Source organism: Antechinus flavipes, chromosome 5 (assembly GCF_016432865.1).
Source record: "Antechinus flavipes isolate AdamAnt ecotype Samford, QLD, Australia chromosome 5, AdamAnt_v2, whole genome shotgun sequence".
Taxonomy (NCBI): domain Eukaryota; kingdom Metazoa; phylum Chordata; class Mammalia; order Dasyuromorphia; family Dasyuridae; genus Antechinus; species Antechinus flavipes.
In genome coordinates, this window is record NC_067402.1 from 268,602,210 (window position 1) to 268,617,277 (window position 15,068).

The 15,068-nt window shown below is 36.5% G+C and overlaps 1 protein-coding gene across 1 annotated transcript in view; it reads right to left on the minus strand.

Annotated features, from left to right (window-relative positions):
• The window catches only part of FGD6 (FYVE, RhoGEF and PH domain containing 6), a 166,397-nt gene that overhangs the window by 50,445 nt on the left and 100,884 nt on the right, over nucleotides 1-15,068 (minus strand). The window contains exons 6-8 of the mRNA XM_052000846.1: nucleotides 14,229-14,380; nucleotides 12,660-12,816; nucleotides 6,885-6,972 (exon numbers count right to left, since the gene is read on the minus strand). Coding sequence (XP_051856806.1) covers nucleotides 6,885-6,972; nucleotides 12,660-12,816; nucleotides 14,229-14,380 — 397 coding nt within the window. The remainder of the gene's footprint in view (nucleotides 1-6,884; nucleotides 6,973-12,659; nucleotides 12,817-14,228; nucleotides 14,381-15,068) is intronic.

A 15,068-nucleotide genomic window follows, 5' to 3' on the forward strand; every position in this document is an offset into this window, starting at 1 on the left:
CTCTTACCCACTCTGCATTATTAAAATAGTGTACAGTAAAGTTCTTCTCAAAGAGCTTACAATTCAGTTAGAAAAACATTTAGAAATAATAAAAGGCAAATAAGAAAAGAAATATGTATAAAATTTAGGCTGTATGGTTTAGGCTATGAGATCTGTGAAAATCTCACAGGAAGCAGAATTCAATTAGGACTAAAACAGTCCTTGATGGAAACCTCCACTATAGAGGGAGTCAATTAGTTCAATCAATAAACATGTATTGCCTTTTATATATACATACATTTTTTAAAAATTTCTACATATATAAAAATATTTTTTTTCTATACACACTCACATATACACACGTACACTTTTCTATGTGTTAGGCACTGTGCTAAGCACTGGAGATACAAATAGAGAGGGGAGGGAGGAAGACATGGCAAGCCTGCCCTCAAAGAGCTTATATTTTAATGGAGGAAGACAACACAAAAAAAAGGAAGATGATATGGTGGAGTTTCTAGAAGGTATCCCCCATCAAGGCATGTTGATGATCATAGTGATAGATTTAAAACCAAGCAGAGCAATTTGACAAAATCCAACCCCAATTCCTATTAAAAATACTAGAGAGCATAGGAATAAATGGAATTTTCCTTAACATGATCAGAAGCATCTACCTAAAAGCAACACAAGCATCATATATAATGAGGATAAACTAGAAGCATTCTCACTAAGATCAGGAGTGAAACAACATTGTCCATTGTCACCATTACTATTCAACATTGTATTAAAAAATGTTAGCTTTAGCAATAAGGAAAGAAAAAGAAATTAAAGGAATTAGAGTAGGTAATGAGGAAACCAAATGATCACTTTTTGCAGATGATATGATGGCATACTTAGAGAATCCTAGAGAATGAACTAAAAAGCTACTAGAAACAAATAACAACTTTAGCAAAGTTGCAGGATACAAAATAAATCCACATAAATCATCAGAATTTCTTTATCTTACCAATAAAGTCTAGCAGCAAGAGGATAAATTCCATTTTAAGTAACTGCAGATAATATAAAATATTTGGGAGTCTACATAGTAAACACAAAACACTTTCCATACAAAGTCAGATCTAATCAGTTGGAAGAATAAAAAGTGTTCATGGGTAGGCCAAGCTAACAGAATAAAAATGAAAATTCAACCTAAATTCATCTACTTATTATAGAGCTAGAAAAAATAATTTAAATGTTCATCTGGAAGAACAAAAGGTCAAGAATTTCAATGAAATTAATGAAAAAAAAATGCAGATGAAGATGGCCTAGCTGTACCAGATCTAAAACTATATTATAAAGCAGCAGTCAATAAAACCATTTGATATTGGCTAAGAAATAGAGTAGTAGAATAGGTTAGGTTCAAACATCAATGACTATAGTAATCTAGTATTTGATAAGCCCAAAGACCCCAGCTTCTGGGATAAGAACTCGCTATTTGACAAAAATTGCTAGGAAAATTAGGAAATAATATGGTAGAAACTAGGCATTGATCAATACCTAACACCCTCTAAAAATATAAGGTCAAAACAGGTTTGTGATTTAGACATAAAGAATATAAAGACATAAAGATATAAGCAAATTAAAAAAACATAGGATAGTCTACTTCTCAGATCTGTGGAGAAGGGAGGAATTTATGGCCAAAGAAGAACTAAAGTACAGTAATAATGCAAATTGGATAATTTTGATCATAGCAAATTAAAAAGTTCTTATATAAACAAAACCAATGCAGTCAAGATTAAAAGGGAAGCAGAAAAGTGGGAAAAAATCTTATATCCAAGGGTTCTAATAAAGGTGTCTTTCTAAAATATATAGAGAATTGACTCAAATTTATAAGAATACAAGTCATTCTCCAACTGATAAATGATCAAAGAATATGGACAATTCTCAGACAAATCAAAATTAAAACCATTTTGGGGCAGCTAGGTGGCACAGTGGATAGAGCACCAGCCCCGAAATCAGGAGGACCCAAGTTCAAATCTGGCCTCAATCACTTAACACGTCCTGGCTGTATGACCCTGGGCAAGTCACTTAACCCCAAGTGCCTCAGCAAAAACACACACAAAAAAAAATTTAAACTATTTTTAGTCATATGAAAAAATGCTCTATCATTAATTGGTCAGAGAAATGAAAATTAAGACAACTGTGAGGTATCATATCTCGCAGACTGACTAAGATAAGAGGAAAAGAAAATGATAAATTTTGGAGGGGATGTGGGAAAACTGAGACACTGATACATTGTTGGTGGAGTTGTGAAAAGCTTCAACCATTTTGGAGAGCAAATTGGAACTATGCCCAAAGGATTATCAATGTTTCTACTAGGCGTATTTCTCAAAGAGCTCTTAAAGGAGGGAAAAGAAAATGCTCCCATCAAGTGGGGAATGGCTGGATAAATTATAGTAGATGAATGTTATGGAATAATATTGTTCTATAAGAAAAGATCAACAGGATGATTTCAGAGAGACCTGGAGAGACCTACAGGAACTGATGCTAAGTGAAATGAGTAGTACAGATCATTATACATGGCAAAAACAAGATTATACAATGATCAATTCTGGTGGACGTGGCTCGTTTCAACAATGAGATGATTCAGGCCAGTTCCAATGATCTTATGATGATGACAGCCATTTACACATAGAAAGAGGGCTGTAGGAACTGAGGGAGGGTGACAATATAGCATTTTTAATCTTTTTGTTGTTGTTTGCAACATGACAAATGTGGAAATATGTATAGAAGAATTGTTCAGGTTTAACATATATCGGATTACCTGTTGTCTAGGGGAGGAGGCAAGGAGAAGGGAGTGAAAAGTTTGGAACCTTGTGTTCCAAACTGTAAACTATCTTTGTATGTATTTTGAAAATAAAAATCTATTATTTAATTTAAAAAACAAAAATGAATGCTAAAACATAAATAAATAAAGAAGCAGATCCAAGCAGAGAAGATGGTAGCAAATGAAGAGATGGCTGAGAACCAGAGCTCTCTATAAAGGAAGGTTATGGAAAAAGTACTTTGCTCCACCCTTCAAAACAGAGAGGCTGAACAAAGTGAGGGACCAGATGAGGTGTGAATAGGAAAAGTGAAGTCACCTCTTTGCTGATGAGTTTCCTGGTGATGAACTGGGGATAGAGAGAGATGATGACAACAAATCCCAAACCATCTATACACATTATGTTTGAGAAGTCTTTTTCTTTTCTTTTCTTTTTTAAAGAAAGCTTTAATTTCTATTCAACTTTTCTTTTTTTTTAAATAATATTTTATCTTTTCCTAGTTATATGTAAAAATAATTTTAATTATTCATTTAAAAAATTCAATTCCAAATTTCCTCAACTTTTTCTTAAAAAAAAAAAAAGGAAGAAAAAATACATAACCTCAGCATGAATCTTGAACTATAATAATTTACTGCTTGGATCAGCTTTGGTTATAAGGAAAATATTTTTACATTAAATTTTCTCCAGCCCCTTTTACATCTGAAAGTAAAACCCTTTTCTGCCACTAATAACATGACTCGATTCTCCAGCTGTGGAAACAGTCTGGGCCATCCATCACAAATTTACGATTTAGATCTTTGAAATTATCTTGCAAAAACACAACCCACGACTGGCCATTTCCTTCTGTTCTGTGGATTTTAAGTCTTTGCCAGCAGGGGACCAACCTTAAGGCAGGACAACGGAGAGGATCACTGTCCCCAAGCTCTTGCTTATGCTGGTCAGAAGGAGAATGAGAAATGCAGATAGGCATCTGGCATACCTGGGGCAACTAAGTCCTAGGTGGAGAGTGTTGATTCTACCCCCAGCTGTTTGACTTTTAATGTGCATGCCTGGCTGACTTGTAGCCTCTAACTAATAAGGAAACAGGTTGGTTTGTTTCCTCCCTGAACCAGCTTTCAAGTATTTGCCTATTTTCATAACAGTGCTACAATTAGCAACACAGTTAAACTTAACCAGGGGAATGGGGAGGGGGGTCGGGTGCTGGGTCTGGGATCAGGAAGACTTATTTTCATGAATTTAAATCTAGTCTCAGACACTTCTTGGCTGCATGATCCTGGCCAAGCTACTTAACTTGTGTGCCTCAGTTTCCCCATCTGTAAAATGAGCTAGAGAAGGAAATGGCAAGCTGCTACAGTATCTCTGCCAAGAAAATCCTAAATAGTGTCATGAAGAATGGGTCAGGACTCGACAACAACAATGATAATGACTTCCTGACTCCAGACACGGCACTCTATCCAGTGTTCCACTTAGCTGCCCATTAATTCCATTTATCTGAATTCAAATCTGGCTTCAGAGACTTACTAGTTGTGTTAGCTTGAGGGAGTCATTTAGTTTTCACATCTGCAAAATGGAGCTAAAATAGTACCTACCTCCCAAAGTCATTGTGAGGATCAAGCGAGATAATAACTGTAAAGCCTTTAGCACAGTACCTGGCACATAGTAGGTGCTATAAAAATGTTAGTTATTATAATAATGATTGTTATGATTATTATTAAATTCTCTCTGCCTTTAAAAATGTTGTTTTAATAAGTCTACTCAACTGCTCAATGAGACTGTACATAACAAAAAAGGTTAACCCTCCTTGATCTTAGCCAACATATACCTGAAGAAGATATAGCTTCCTGTGCAAACAGCAGGACTTGGCACTCTATCAGAGTCAAATGTTCCTCCATATTCTTTGCATTAAAAGCATAATTCTAAAAAAAGTCCCTAGACTTAGCCAGATTCTGCCAAAGGAGTTCAGGAAACAAGAAGAAGCTAAAAACTCCTCTTATAGAAGACATCAAAATGGTTTCAAGAATGAGGTAAGCGGAGGCTTGAATTACCAATTCTTTTGGTTGGGAAAACCCCTGAAAGAGATACATCCCCCCCAAAAAATTATAATCTCCCTCTCTCCTTTTCCTCCTCCCTCCTTCCCCCCCCCACAATGTTCACCACAATGGGATGATGGTTACATAAACTGCAGTAGATGGTATGATAGAATGTCATAAATTCATTGAAACAGGATAAGTAGGAGGAGCAAAAAGAACTTTGGAATGACTATTATGTCAAATTTCAAAATGAAAAAAGAACCAGAGAAACAGAGTAAATACTACAGAGACAATTCAGGAGTTGAACTAAATCAGGGCTTTTAATCTGGGGTCCAGGATTATTTAGAGGCATTTGGAAAACTGGATGTGAAAATTTTACTGACTTAAAATTTTGCCTTTTCTTCCACAATGAATCAGTACTATGTCGAAGGAGAACTACACACAACAAAGGAATAAGAATCTCTGTAGACTAAATGGTCTCTGGAACACCAGACTTAATACTAATACTGATTATAAACCCAGAAGAAGGAAAGTGAAGGAAGAAGTAAGAATGGATAAAGAATCCCAGTGGGAAAGAATATCTAAAGATACGACATTGTATATTATGACCTTTAAGCACAGTCCTGGAAGATTAGTGGCACTTAATAAATGCTAATTTGTTTCCTTCGTTTTGAAATTTATCTATTTAAATATTTTATAGATAATTGATACCGGGCAAACATTCACAATGACAGGGGTGAACCCTGAAACTTTCCTCCTTGACTTCTGGGGTGAGGAGCCTCTGACAGAGACCCAGCCTTCAGAGCAGTTAAGTGGTTTTATAAAGATTAGCCCGAGACCACTCCCTACTTAGCTTAACTTAAGTGGTCTCATTCAGCTGGAGATCTGGACCTGATATAACTTAAGTGGTCTCATTCAACTGGAAATCTAGGGCTGGGGTTAGTGACAGCACCTAAGGAATCTCATTCAATAGAAACCCCAGTCTCAGATTTCTTATAAAAAGATAATTTTTAATATCCAAATCTTTGCAAAAGTCCAAAGCAAGAATTATGCTTTGCCAAGGGACCTTGGCACAGCCTCCTACCAAGACTCTTGCCCTCTGTGAAAATATCCTCTATTTCTCTGCTAGGACCTCTTGCCACTCAGAAGTCTGTCTTCTTAGCAAAGCTAGCTTCTCAGCCAACAACAAACTTCCCTTTTGCCAGTCAGACTTTTGGGGTTAATGAATTCTTTCACGTTGAATCTGCGTCTCCAAACAGAGGAGATTCCCACAGCTCTCTGCACTACCCGCATCAACAAAGTGGTCGGAAAAAGCACAAGGATACTCTCAAAAACTATATGACGTGGAAGGCACTGGCAAAGGACCACCCAGCATAGTGTGCCCTCATCACAGAAGGTATCGTGCTCTACGAGCAAAGCTGAACTGAATTAGCTCAGAAGAAACACAAGATGCACAAAGTTAGAGAAATCACCCGAAATGTAGCCTGACCTGTAGCAGAGCATTGGAAATTCTGATCAGCCACAGCCAGACCAACTGTAACTCTAAGGGACCACAAAGACCAACCACCAACCATTTTAGATATAAGTAGCTGCAGGGTAAGTTTAACTAGTTTTATTAGTGCTTCCCACTAAATCTTCCATTTTTAACTTTAACAAGTTAAAGCCTCTCTTAAGAGTGTTATAAAGACTGTATGTAAAAAAAAAAATTAAAAGAATTAGGATTAACCTAATCATGAACCAAGATTCCAGAGGATTCATGATGAAACATGCCTCCACCTCCAGAGAGAGAGATTGATTAAGGACACTAAGTGTAGAATGAGACATAATTTTGGGGACATGGCCAATGTGGAAATTTGCTTTGTGCCTACTATGTGCTAAGTTCTAAGGGTACAAAAAGAGGCAACAAGAAGTCCCTGCCCTCAAGGAGCTTACAACTTAATGGGAGAGAGAAGCAGTTATACACAAACAAACTAAATACAAGTTTAATAGCAGATAATAAAGAGAGAGGGAAGGCACTAGGATTAAGAGGGATATGGAGGCAGCAGGTAAAGGTAGGAGAAGGCATGAATGGTACCTGTCAGGAGCAGCCTATACTGGGGGATCCTCTGCACAGGCTTGAGCAGGTAATGCTTTATGGCCAGGTTAGCACACCTCGGGCTCATCTGTAAAGAAAGCCAACCAAGATAAGCATCAACCAAATGCTAAAGGAACCAGATAGGAAAAGGAGAGAAGCTGAACTTTTTAAATGGCCTGCAGCTCCAGCCAGGCATCCGCTTACAAACTTGTGGACATGTTTTTATTTTAACGAACAGCTGTTACTCTAATAGAGCTGAGTGGAGGCCAGATGGGTGGCTCAGCCCGATCCTTCCCACATATGCCCCATTTCTAAGGGAATGTGGGCGTCTCCACTCACTGAGCCAAAATGGAGGATGAGGGGGGTTGGTCCCTGAGTTTTTTTGAACATAGATTTTTTGCAAGGAAAAAAGGATCTTCCAAGTCAACCACAACATTTCAGATAACTTTATGCAGCCTCTTTGTGCTTCTTGTGATCCCTTGATTCACTTCCTCCAAATGCAAATGACTCCAAGAGCATAAATATCCCTCCAAGCACAAGGTAACTCAAGAAATCAGGATTCAGTAACTTCAAAGTTTGTACTTAATTTTACAAATAGGGTCATTTAAGCTCTGCACATTTTACAGACTATGGAAAGATAAGGGATCCATCTCTACTCTTCCCTCTTTCTGCCATAAGAATGTCCTAGGATAAACTACTTGTTCTTGCTAAAACTCTCAGGATATATTTCCAACAAAGGAATCCATAGGTTAGATGAAGGAGGTTGGACTAGATGGAATCCCATCTAATACAAAATCTATGGTCCCAACCATTCAAATAATGAAGGAAAAAGGTTTGCCAAAATTACATAAGACTCTAAAAGTTACCCACAAACATGAAAGATATCACTTGGGAGAATGGCTACAAAATCTCACCCCCAATATAAGAAAACAGCTAGAATGTGAGTGGGTGAATATTTTTGTTGGCAGAGTGATTAAAAAAGCAAAACAAAACAACAAGTCAAAATGAAATTAATGTTTCATGAACTGCCTTAAATTATTTGAATGGTTAAATGGTTAGGTGGCTTCCCTTTTCTAAAAAAAATAAAAAATAAAAAGCCTTTAATTCAGCATTTTTTAATTTAAAAAAATGATTTTATTTAACATTTATTTTTTAAGATTTCTAGGTCCAAATTCCCTTCTTCTCTCCTGCCTTAATTGAGAAGGCAAGCAACATAAAATCAATTATATATATATAAAGTCACACAAAACATGTCAAAACTATAGTCTGCACCCCAGACCATGGAGACCTCTATCCATATAGCTTTGCTGTGATAATGAGATACCATTGTAGGTGGTGGGCATCATGACAAGAACACCTGTTCTCAGAAAGTTTACAATTTAGCAGAGAGGGAGAGATGCCAGTTTTTTAAAAAAAAGATAAAGTGGGCATGGAAGAAATCTGATACGCAAATACAATGAAATATGTGAGGAAGGAGAAATGTCAAAGAAGCTTAATGGAAGAAGAGACAACTTACTTGGACCTTGAGAGAGGAGAGGGATAAAAACAAGGAATAAATGTCATGCAATCCATAGGTATCCACAGATCACAGATTTAGGGCTAGAAGGGGTGGTAGAAATTATCTAGTCCAATTTCCTCATTTTACAGCAACTCAGGCCCAGAAATCTGAACCCAGGTATTCTTGATTCCAATCTCCTTTTCCATGCTTGTAATGTTCTCCTTTTCTAAAATATGATTGTTTTCTCAGAGCAGATTTTGTGGGGAGCTTCTGGAGACAGCTTTAGTTTGTGTTCACAGTAATAATCACCTCAAATGCAGCCAGGAGTCAAAATCCAAATCCTTTATTGTCTCTTCCAAAATAGCCCAGTTAGCTTTCTTAGAGGTCTATCTCTCTCCTTGCTTCCAAGAGCTCCTGTTGTTAGTCCTTTGCTTCTTCCAGCTTTAGCTTCTCTTCTTTTGAATCCTTTGTTCTGCCCAACTACAGTCTCTGGCTTCTCAATCTCCTCAACTGACTCCTGGCTGAGGCTCCAAGAGCTTCTTATATATGATCTCTTAAAGATGTGAACTCAAAGGTTGATTCCTTCTCTGAGAGTGGGATTGTGGGAGCTGTGACTTGTCAATCTCCTCCACTGAACTTGTGAATCTCCAAAGCTAATAATGTGTGAACTAATGCGTGGACTCTTAAGGTGTGAAAGGTGTGAACTCTGAACTAGAGAAGTGCTAAGATGCTAAAATTAGACAACTGACTTATCACTTTGTAAGAATCCTAACATCTGCTACCTCTCATATCTGTGGTTGTTGAGGCTCTAATTATGACAATGTAATGTAAAAACATTACATGTTTTAAAAAGAGCATAGTACCTTTTATCCAGGCTGTTTAAACTTGGGAAAGGAATCCTGCCAACAATGTCCTGATTTCACCACTGAGGAAATTGAGTAATCGAGAAGCTAACAATCTCAGGGCCACAGAAGAGGTCATTTGGTAGTGATGAAATCTGAGTCAGGATTTTTTGCAGTAGCCAAAATCAACTCTCTATTTTTAAAGGAGAAAAATTTGAAGGGATGGGAAATTGGGGTAAGGAGGGGGAAGAATGAGAAATTGTCTTCACATGTAAAGCTTTTTACTAAACAGTATTCCAAAAAACCAGTGTGTTAAGACTTAAAAATCTTTGCATTTCTATTTACAAAGTTGAAAATTCCCATTTGAGACTTAAAAAGTGAAACAGGAAAAGAACTATCAAATTGAAACACAAAAATGGATTTTTACTAGAGGAAGGAAAATTTGAAAGTATGTTACCGCAATATCCTATATAATTCTCCTCCCTTTCTCAAAAAAAATCTTAAAACAAACCCAAAAAATCTATATTCACTGCCTTCTATTTCTTCATTTCTCACCTTAATCTCTCACTTAAATGAAACGATTCTATTCAAAGAGAGCAATGTGCAACTGACTTTGGAATCTGATAATTTTTTTTTTTTTTTTTTTTTGCTCTTCACCTTTCTTGCTTTCTCTGCTAGAGTAGACAAGGTTGATCGCTCTTCCCCATTCCTCTCTGGACTTTCATGATATGACTTACTCCTGGTTCTCCTCCTGCCTGACTTTCTCAGTCTCTATTGTTACTTTATTAACCATATCATACATCCTAACTATGGGAATTCTCCAAAAACCTCTCCTAGAATTGATATCCTTGGCTCTTTCAATGAATAATAATTCCAACTTCCATAGAGGTTTAATTAACATGTCTCTCTGGAGCTTTAGGCTCACATCATCAATTATATATGGGACATTCCAAATTGGCTATCTTAGAGACATCTCAAACGCAATGGCAGAACTCTATCTTTTTTCTCCAAACCCATTCCTCTTTCAAACTTCTCTATCCATATGGAAGAGGTCATTACTCTTCTAGTCCCTTGGATTTATTATTTCCAACTTCTCACTATTCCTCACCCCATCCATTCAAATCATCAAATCTTGCTGTCTTTACCACCTCAACATCTCTCCCATTCAACCTTGTCACAAAAGTCACGGCTCTTATCAAGTACCAAAAGTCTCTTAACTGAGCTCTCTGACAGAAAAAACTCAACTTAACTCTCAAATGTCATATGTTACTTTAAAACTAGTCAATTGAATTGGCATCCCCATATTAAATATTTGAAGAATGAAGGCAGATCCAGATATGTGTGGACATAGGAATATGCTATAATAATGTATTACTATCTTTTTTTAAAAATAAATTTTCCTTTTTAAAAAAAAGGAAGTTGGAGTACAATGGATAGAGCACCAGCCCTGAAGTCAGGAGGACCTGAGTTCAAATCTGGTCTCAGACACTTCCTAGCTATGTGTCCCTGGACAAGTCATTTAACCTCAACTGCCTCAGCAAGGAAAAAAAAAAAGGAAGCTACTAACAGTGATGAATCAAAAAGTATTTATTAATTGTCTACTGCATGCAGATCACTTTGATAGGATCTGGGCTTACAAAGAATGAATTTGTAAGTATATGTAGAATTAATTTTTTAAAAACAAAAAACAAAATAGTTACAGGAAAATTAAGTGATATAGACTATTCTGAATTCCACAGTGCTAAGAAAAGTTTTTTAAAAAGGCATCTTTGAATATAATATGCCTGAAATAGTTTCATCAGACTCTAAACTCTTTGAAGGCAGAATTCTCCATAAATAGAACTCATATGGAGAACTCACTCAGGGCAAGTGCTCACAAGGTGGTCATAAAAAGCGATACAAAGAACTCTCAAAGTCTCTCTTAAGAACTTTAGAATCAATTGTATGACAGGGGAAACATTGGCACAAGACTGCTCAGCATGGTGTGCCCTCATCTTTATGAGAAAAGCAGAATGAAAAATGAAATGCAAAATGTACAAAGAGAGAAGCTGCCCCGAATGTTCACATAGACCGTGTCCAACCTGTGATAGAGCATTCCAAGCTGATATTGAGCTGATCAGCCAGTCAGACACACTGTAACTCAACTCTAACATAGGAATGTCATTTTGATCCCCTTCAAAAACAATAACAAGGAGGCAAACACTGTCTTCTAAATCTTTTTATTAGTACAGTGCTTAGCATATAGTTGGTGAATAATAAGAAATTACTGACTAGACACACAGTAAACTCTTAATAAGTGCTTTCGCTCTGGCTGATGAAATAACATTGCATCTTAAGAAATGATGAATATATGAAATTTAGAGAATCATGGGAAGACTGGCAAGGAAGTGGAGCCAAAACAACAGTATGTACCATCACTTTAAAAATAATACAAGGAAACACTAGAAATCAGATGAAATAGAATATCTCATTTTGATTACAAAGAACTCATGATGAAATATATTTCCCTCCTCTCAGTAGAGAGCTTGTATACTAAGAGGAAAGAACTTTTTAAAACAGATTTTTATTTTACTCTTGTAGTGTTTTTAAATTACCAGGATTTGTCTTTGTAGGCTCTCCCAGATATCTCTCTCTCTCTCTCTCTCTCTCTCTTTAAAAACAAAAAACTGTTGTTTGGGTTTTTTTTTTTTTTTTAAAGAAAAAAGAATAAAAGGGGGAGAGGAAGTCAGCAAAACTAATCAACAGATAGAAAAAATTTGACATTTTTATGAAATATTACATAATTGTTGAGTCTTGCTCCTGAAACCTGTGAACATCTGCAATGGAGTAGGGAAAAGTATTTTCTTACAGCTCTTACTTTGGAGTCTTTCTGGTTCTCTGTATGATTTTGCAATATTCTGTTTATGTTTGATTATGTTGAGGTGGTCATTGGATATATTGTTTTCTTGACTCAGCTTATTTCACTTTGAACTAGTTCACATAATCCTTTTCTTGGTATTTCTCTGAATTCAGCCTACAGTGTGTTGCATGTGCTGTTTGTATTAGTGAGTTTTGTTAACTGGCTTACCTTGTTTTAAGGGAGGGGGTGACAGACTCCCTTCAAAGGGGGAGGAGAGGAGAGACAGACAGACACAGAGAGGAAAGGAGACATGGAAAGAGGAAAGGAGAGGGAAGGATAAAGAGACACAGAGGGAAAAGGGGAAAAGGTGGGGGAGGGAGGGAGGAGACAGAGACAGAGACAGGAAGAGGGAGAAGAGGGTGAGAAAGAGGGACAGGAAAAGGGAGAGGAAGAAAGACAGAGAGAGAGAGACAGAGATAGAGAGACAGAGAGAGAAAGAGAGAGAGAAAAGGAGGAAGAAAAGAAAGAGATTTGTGAAATTTTGAAATAATAAAATAAAATATATTTATAAAAGACACCTCTGATGTTAGGTATACCTCAAAATCTTTAACCACTGAAGCAAAGCTCGGATTCTTCTTACACTGCTCATCCAGAAGAGCTACATTCTTGTCAAATTCTTTTATGTACGTGGAATACATTTTTAGATAAGGCCCCTTCTTTACAAATATATCAGCTATTCTCTGTTGCTCAATCCTAAATGAGAAAAGACAGCCCAGAAAACACATGTTAATGTGGCTCCAACATGAAACTACTGAATTCATTCACGAAATATTTCATGGCATTTTATTATAGGATTTTAGAGGAAAACAAAATGCAATTTCAGAGAGGACTAATAATAATAATACTTAATCATAATAATAAATAAAAGCACTTGTAGTCTTTTATGGTTTACAAAAATTATGTGGTCCCATATACTCATTTTAAGGGGGATATTAATTGACCTGTCTATTATCAGTTATATATATATATATATATACCCTAAAACTCATTCTATTGGGCCATATTGCAACCTCTAATTCTACTGTCATCTAGTCACCTTCAATATCATCCTTCAAAACTTTAACTTAAAGCCAAGCAATAGTTCTGATTAGTCCTGCTCACATGAATCAATACAATTATCAAATGATCAATGACTTATTCCCATTGCTCTCCATCATAGGATTATAGGAAGTGAGATCAAGAATTGAAAGGGACCTTCAAGTTCATCTAGTCCAATACCCTAATTTTCAGAGAAGGATACCTGAAACCCAATAGGTCAATGACTTCTCTAAGTGCCCACACAATAAGCATGGGAATTAGGATTTGAACTAATATCCTCTGACTTCTAATCTATTATTCTTTTCACTATATCATGGGAAATTAATAACTCAAAGCAGATATCGATGCTGAATTGGAATTGCCTCCACTCAGTTAATTATTTCTTATTTATCCTGTATATAGTTTGTTTGTACATATTTGTCCCCAGTGCTTAGTACAGTACCTGGCACAGAGTAGGCATTTAAAAACACTTCTCAATGAGTGACTACTTTGGGTACATATAGTTTAAATGATCAAAGCTAAAGGTCACTGGTGAGAATCTTTTGGATCCCTAAATAACAATGAAGGGGACCATTTCAGAGAAACTTGGGAAGACTTACATGAATCGATGCTGAATGAAGTGAGCAGAACCAATTTATACAATAACAATGCTATTATAAAAAGAAACAAGTCTTTCAGAGTGAGCTCTGCAAGTAGATCGGAGTGGAACTCTGATCAAAGCAATGATTAATAACAATTCCATAGGGTTCAATGAAACATGCGACCCACCCCACCTGAAAGGTGAAACCTATAGGGTGCAGTTTGAGAGTTATTTTAATTGGATTTGGTCAACCAAGGAAGTCATTTTGCTTAACCTCACATTTGTAACAGATTTTTTTTTTCCTTTTTCAAAGGAGTGGCGTGGGAAAGAGATAGAAGAGAGAATAGTCACTGATTAACAACATAAAAGTTTAATTTAAACAAAATTAAAAAAAAAAAAAAGATCACATTCATTATGATTTCAGACGTTCACATTACAAACCAACACTAGGTCTTATTTAGCATTCTGCTTTTTTTTTTTTCCTTACCAGTTCAGCATCCTTTCTTCCAATTCTTTCAGAAGATCTCGATTGAGTTCATAGAGCTGAGGCAAGTAGTACAGGATCTGATTCAGGATTCTGTCCTCAATCACTGGCTTTCCAAGCTGCCTGGAGGCCTGGGCTACTGCATCCCGGAAATCCTGTCAGAGTTCAGAAGAGGAGAAAAAAGTACATATATTTACTCATAAGTGGAAACAAAGTGGGGCCCAATGGAATAATACAAATGGCACAGCCAAGTGCCATGCTTCCTCCTCTTCACTATCTGTTTTCCTAAAGCCAACCAGAGTCCTCTGCAAGGTTTAGACGGAAAATAATATTAGAGATGTAGGACCATAGAGCTAGTCCTGAAAGGGAGACTACTTAATGCTTGTTTACAGATTAAATAAAGTCGGGACTACAGAGACACGCAAGTCAGGGAAGTAGGTTTTGAAGATAAAGACATTTTGATGATTGGATTTCATTATTTAAGCTCTATTCCACTTTATATGGTTAGAATGCCTTTAAGAGCAACTGTAACATAAATTTTTGAATAAGACAATCCCTACTGGTTTAAAGACTGAAAAGCAAGGGGAGTGAATGGAGTCTGTCTAATGTTATTAGCTTGAAGGAACAATGTTCTGCTAACTGGTATTTCTGCGAAACAATCTTACACCCTTAGGGAATTTTTCATTTGAGTTCTAAATGAATCACAGCTCTGTCAAGAACCCAATGGAACTTCCTAGCACTTAAACAGTAACAAATACAGTGTGAGTAAGGTGACTAGACAATCAATAAGAGAATTAGGAAGTCCTGGGTTCCAATTCTGCCTCTGACATATCCTGAATGCAT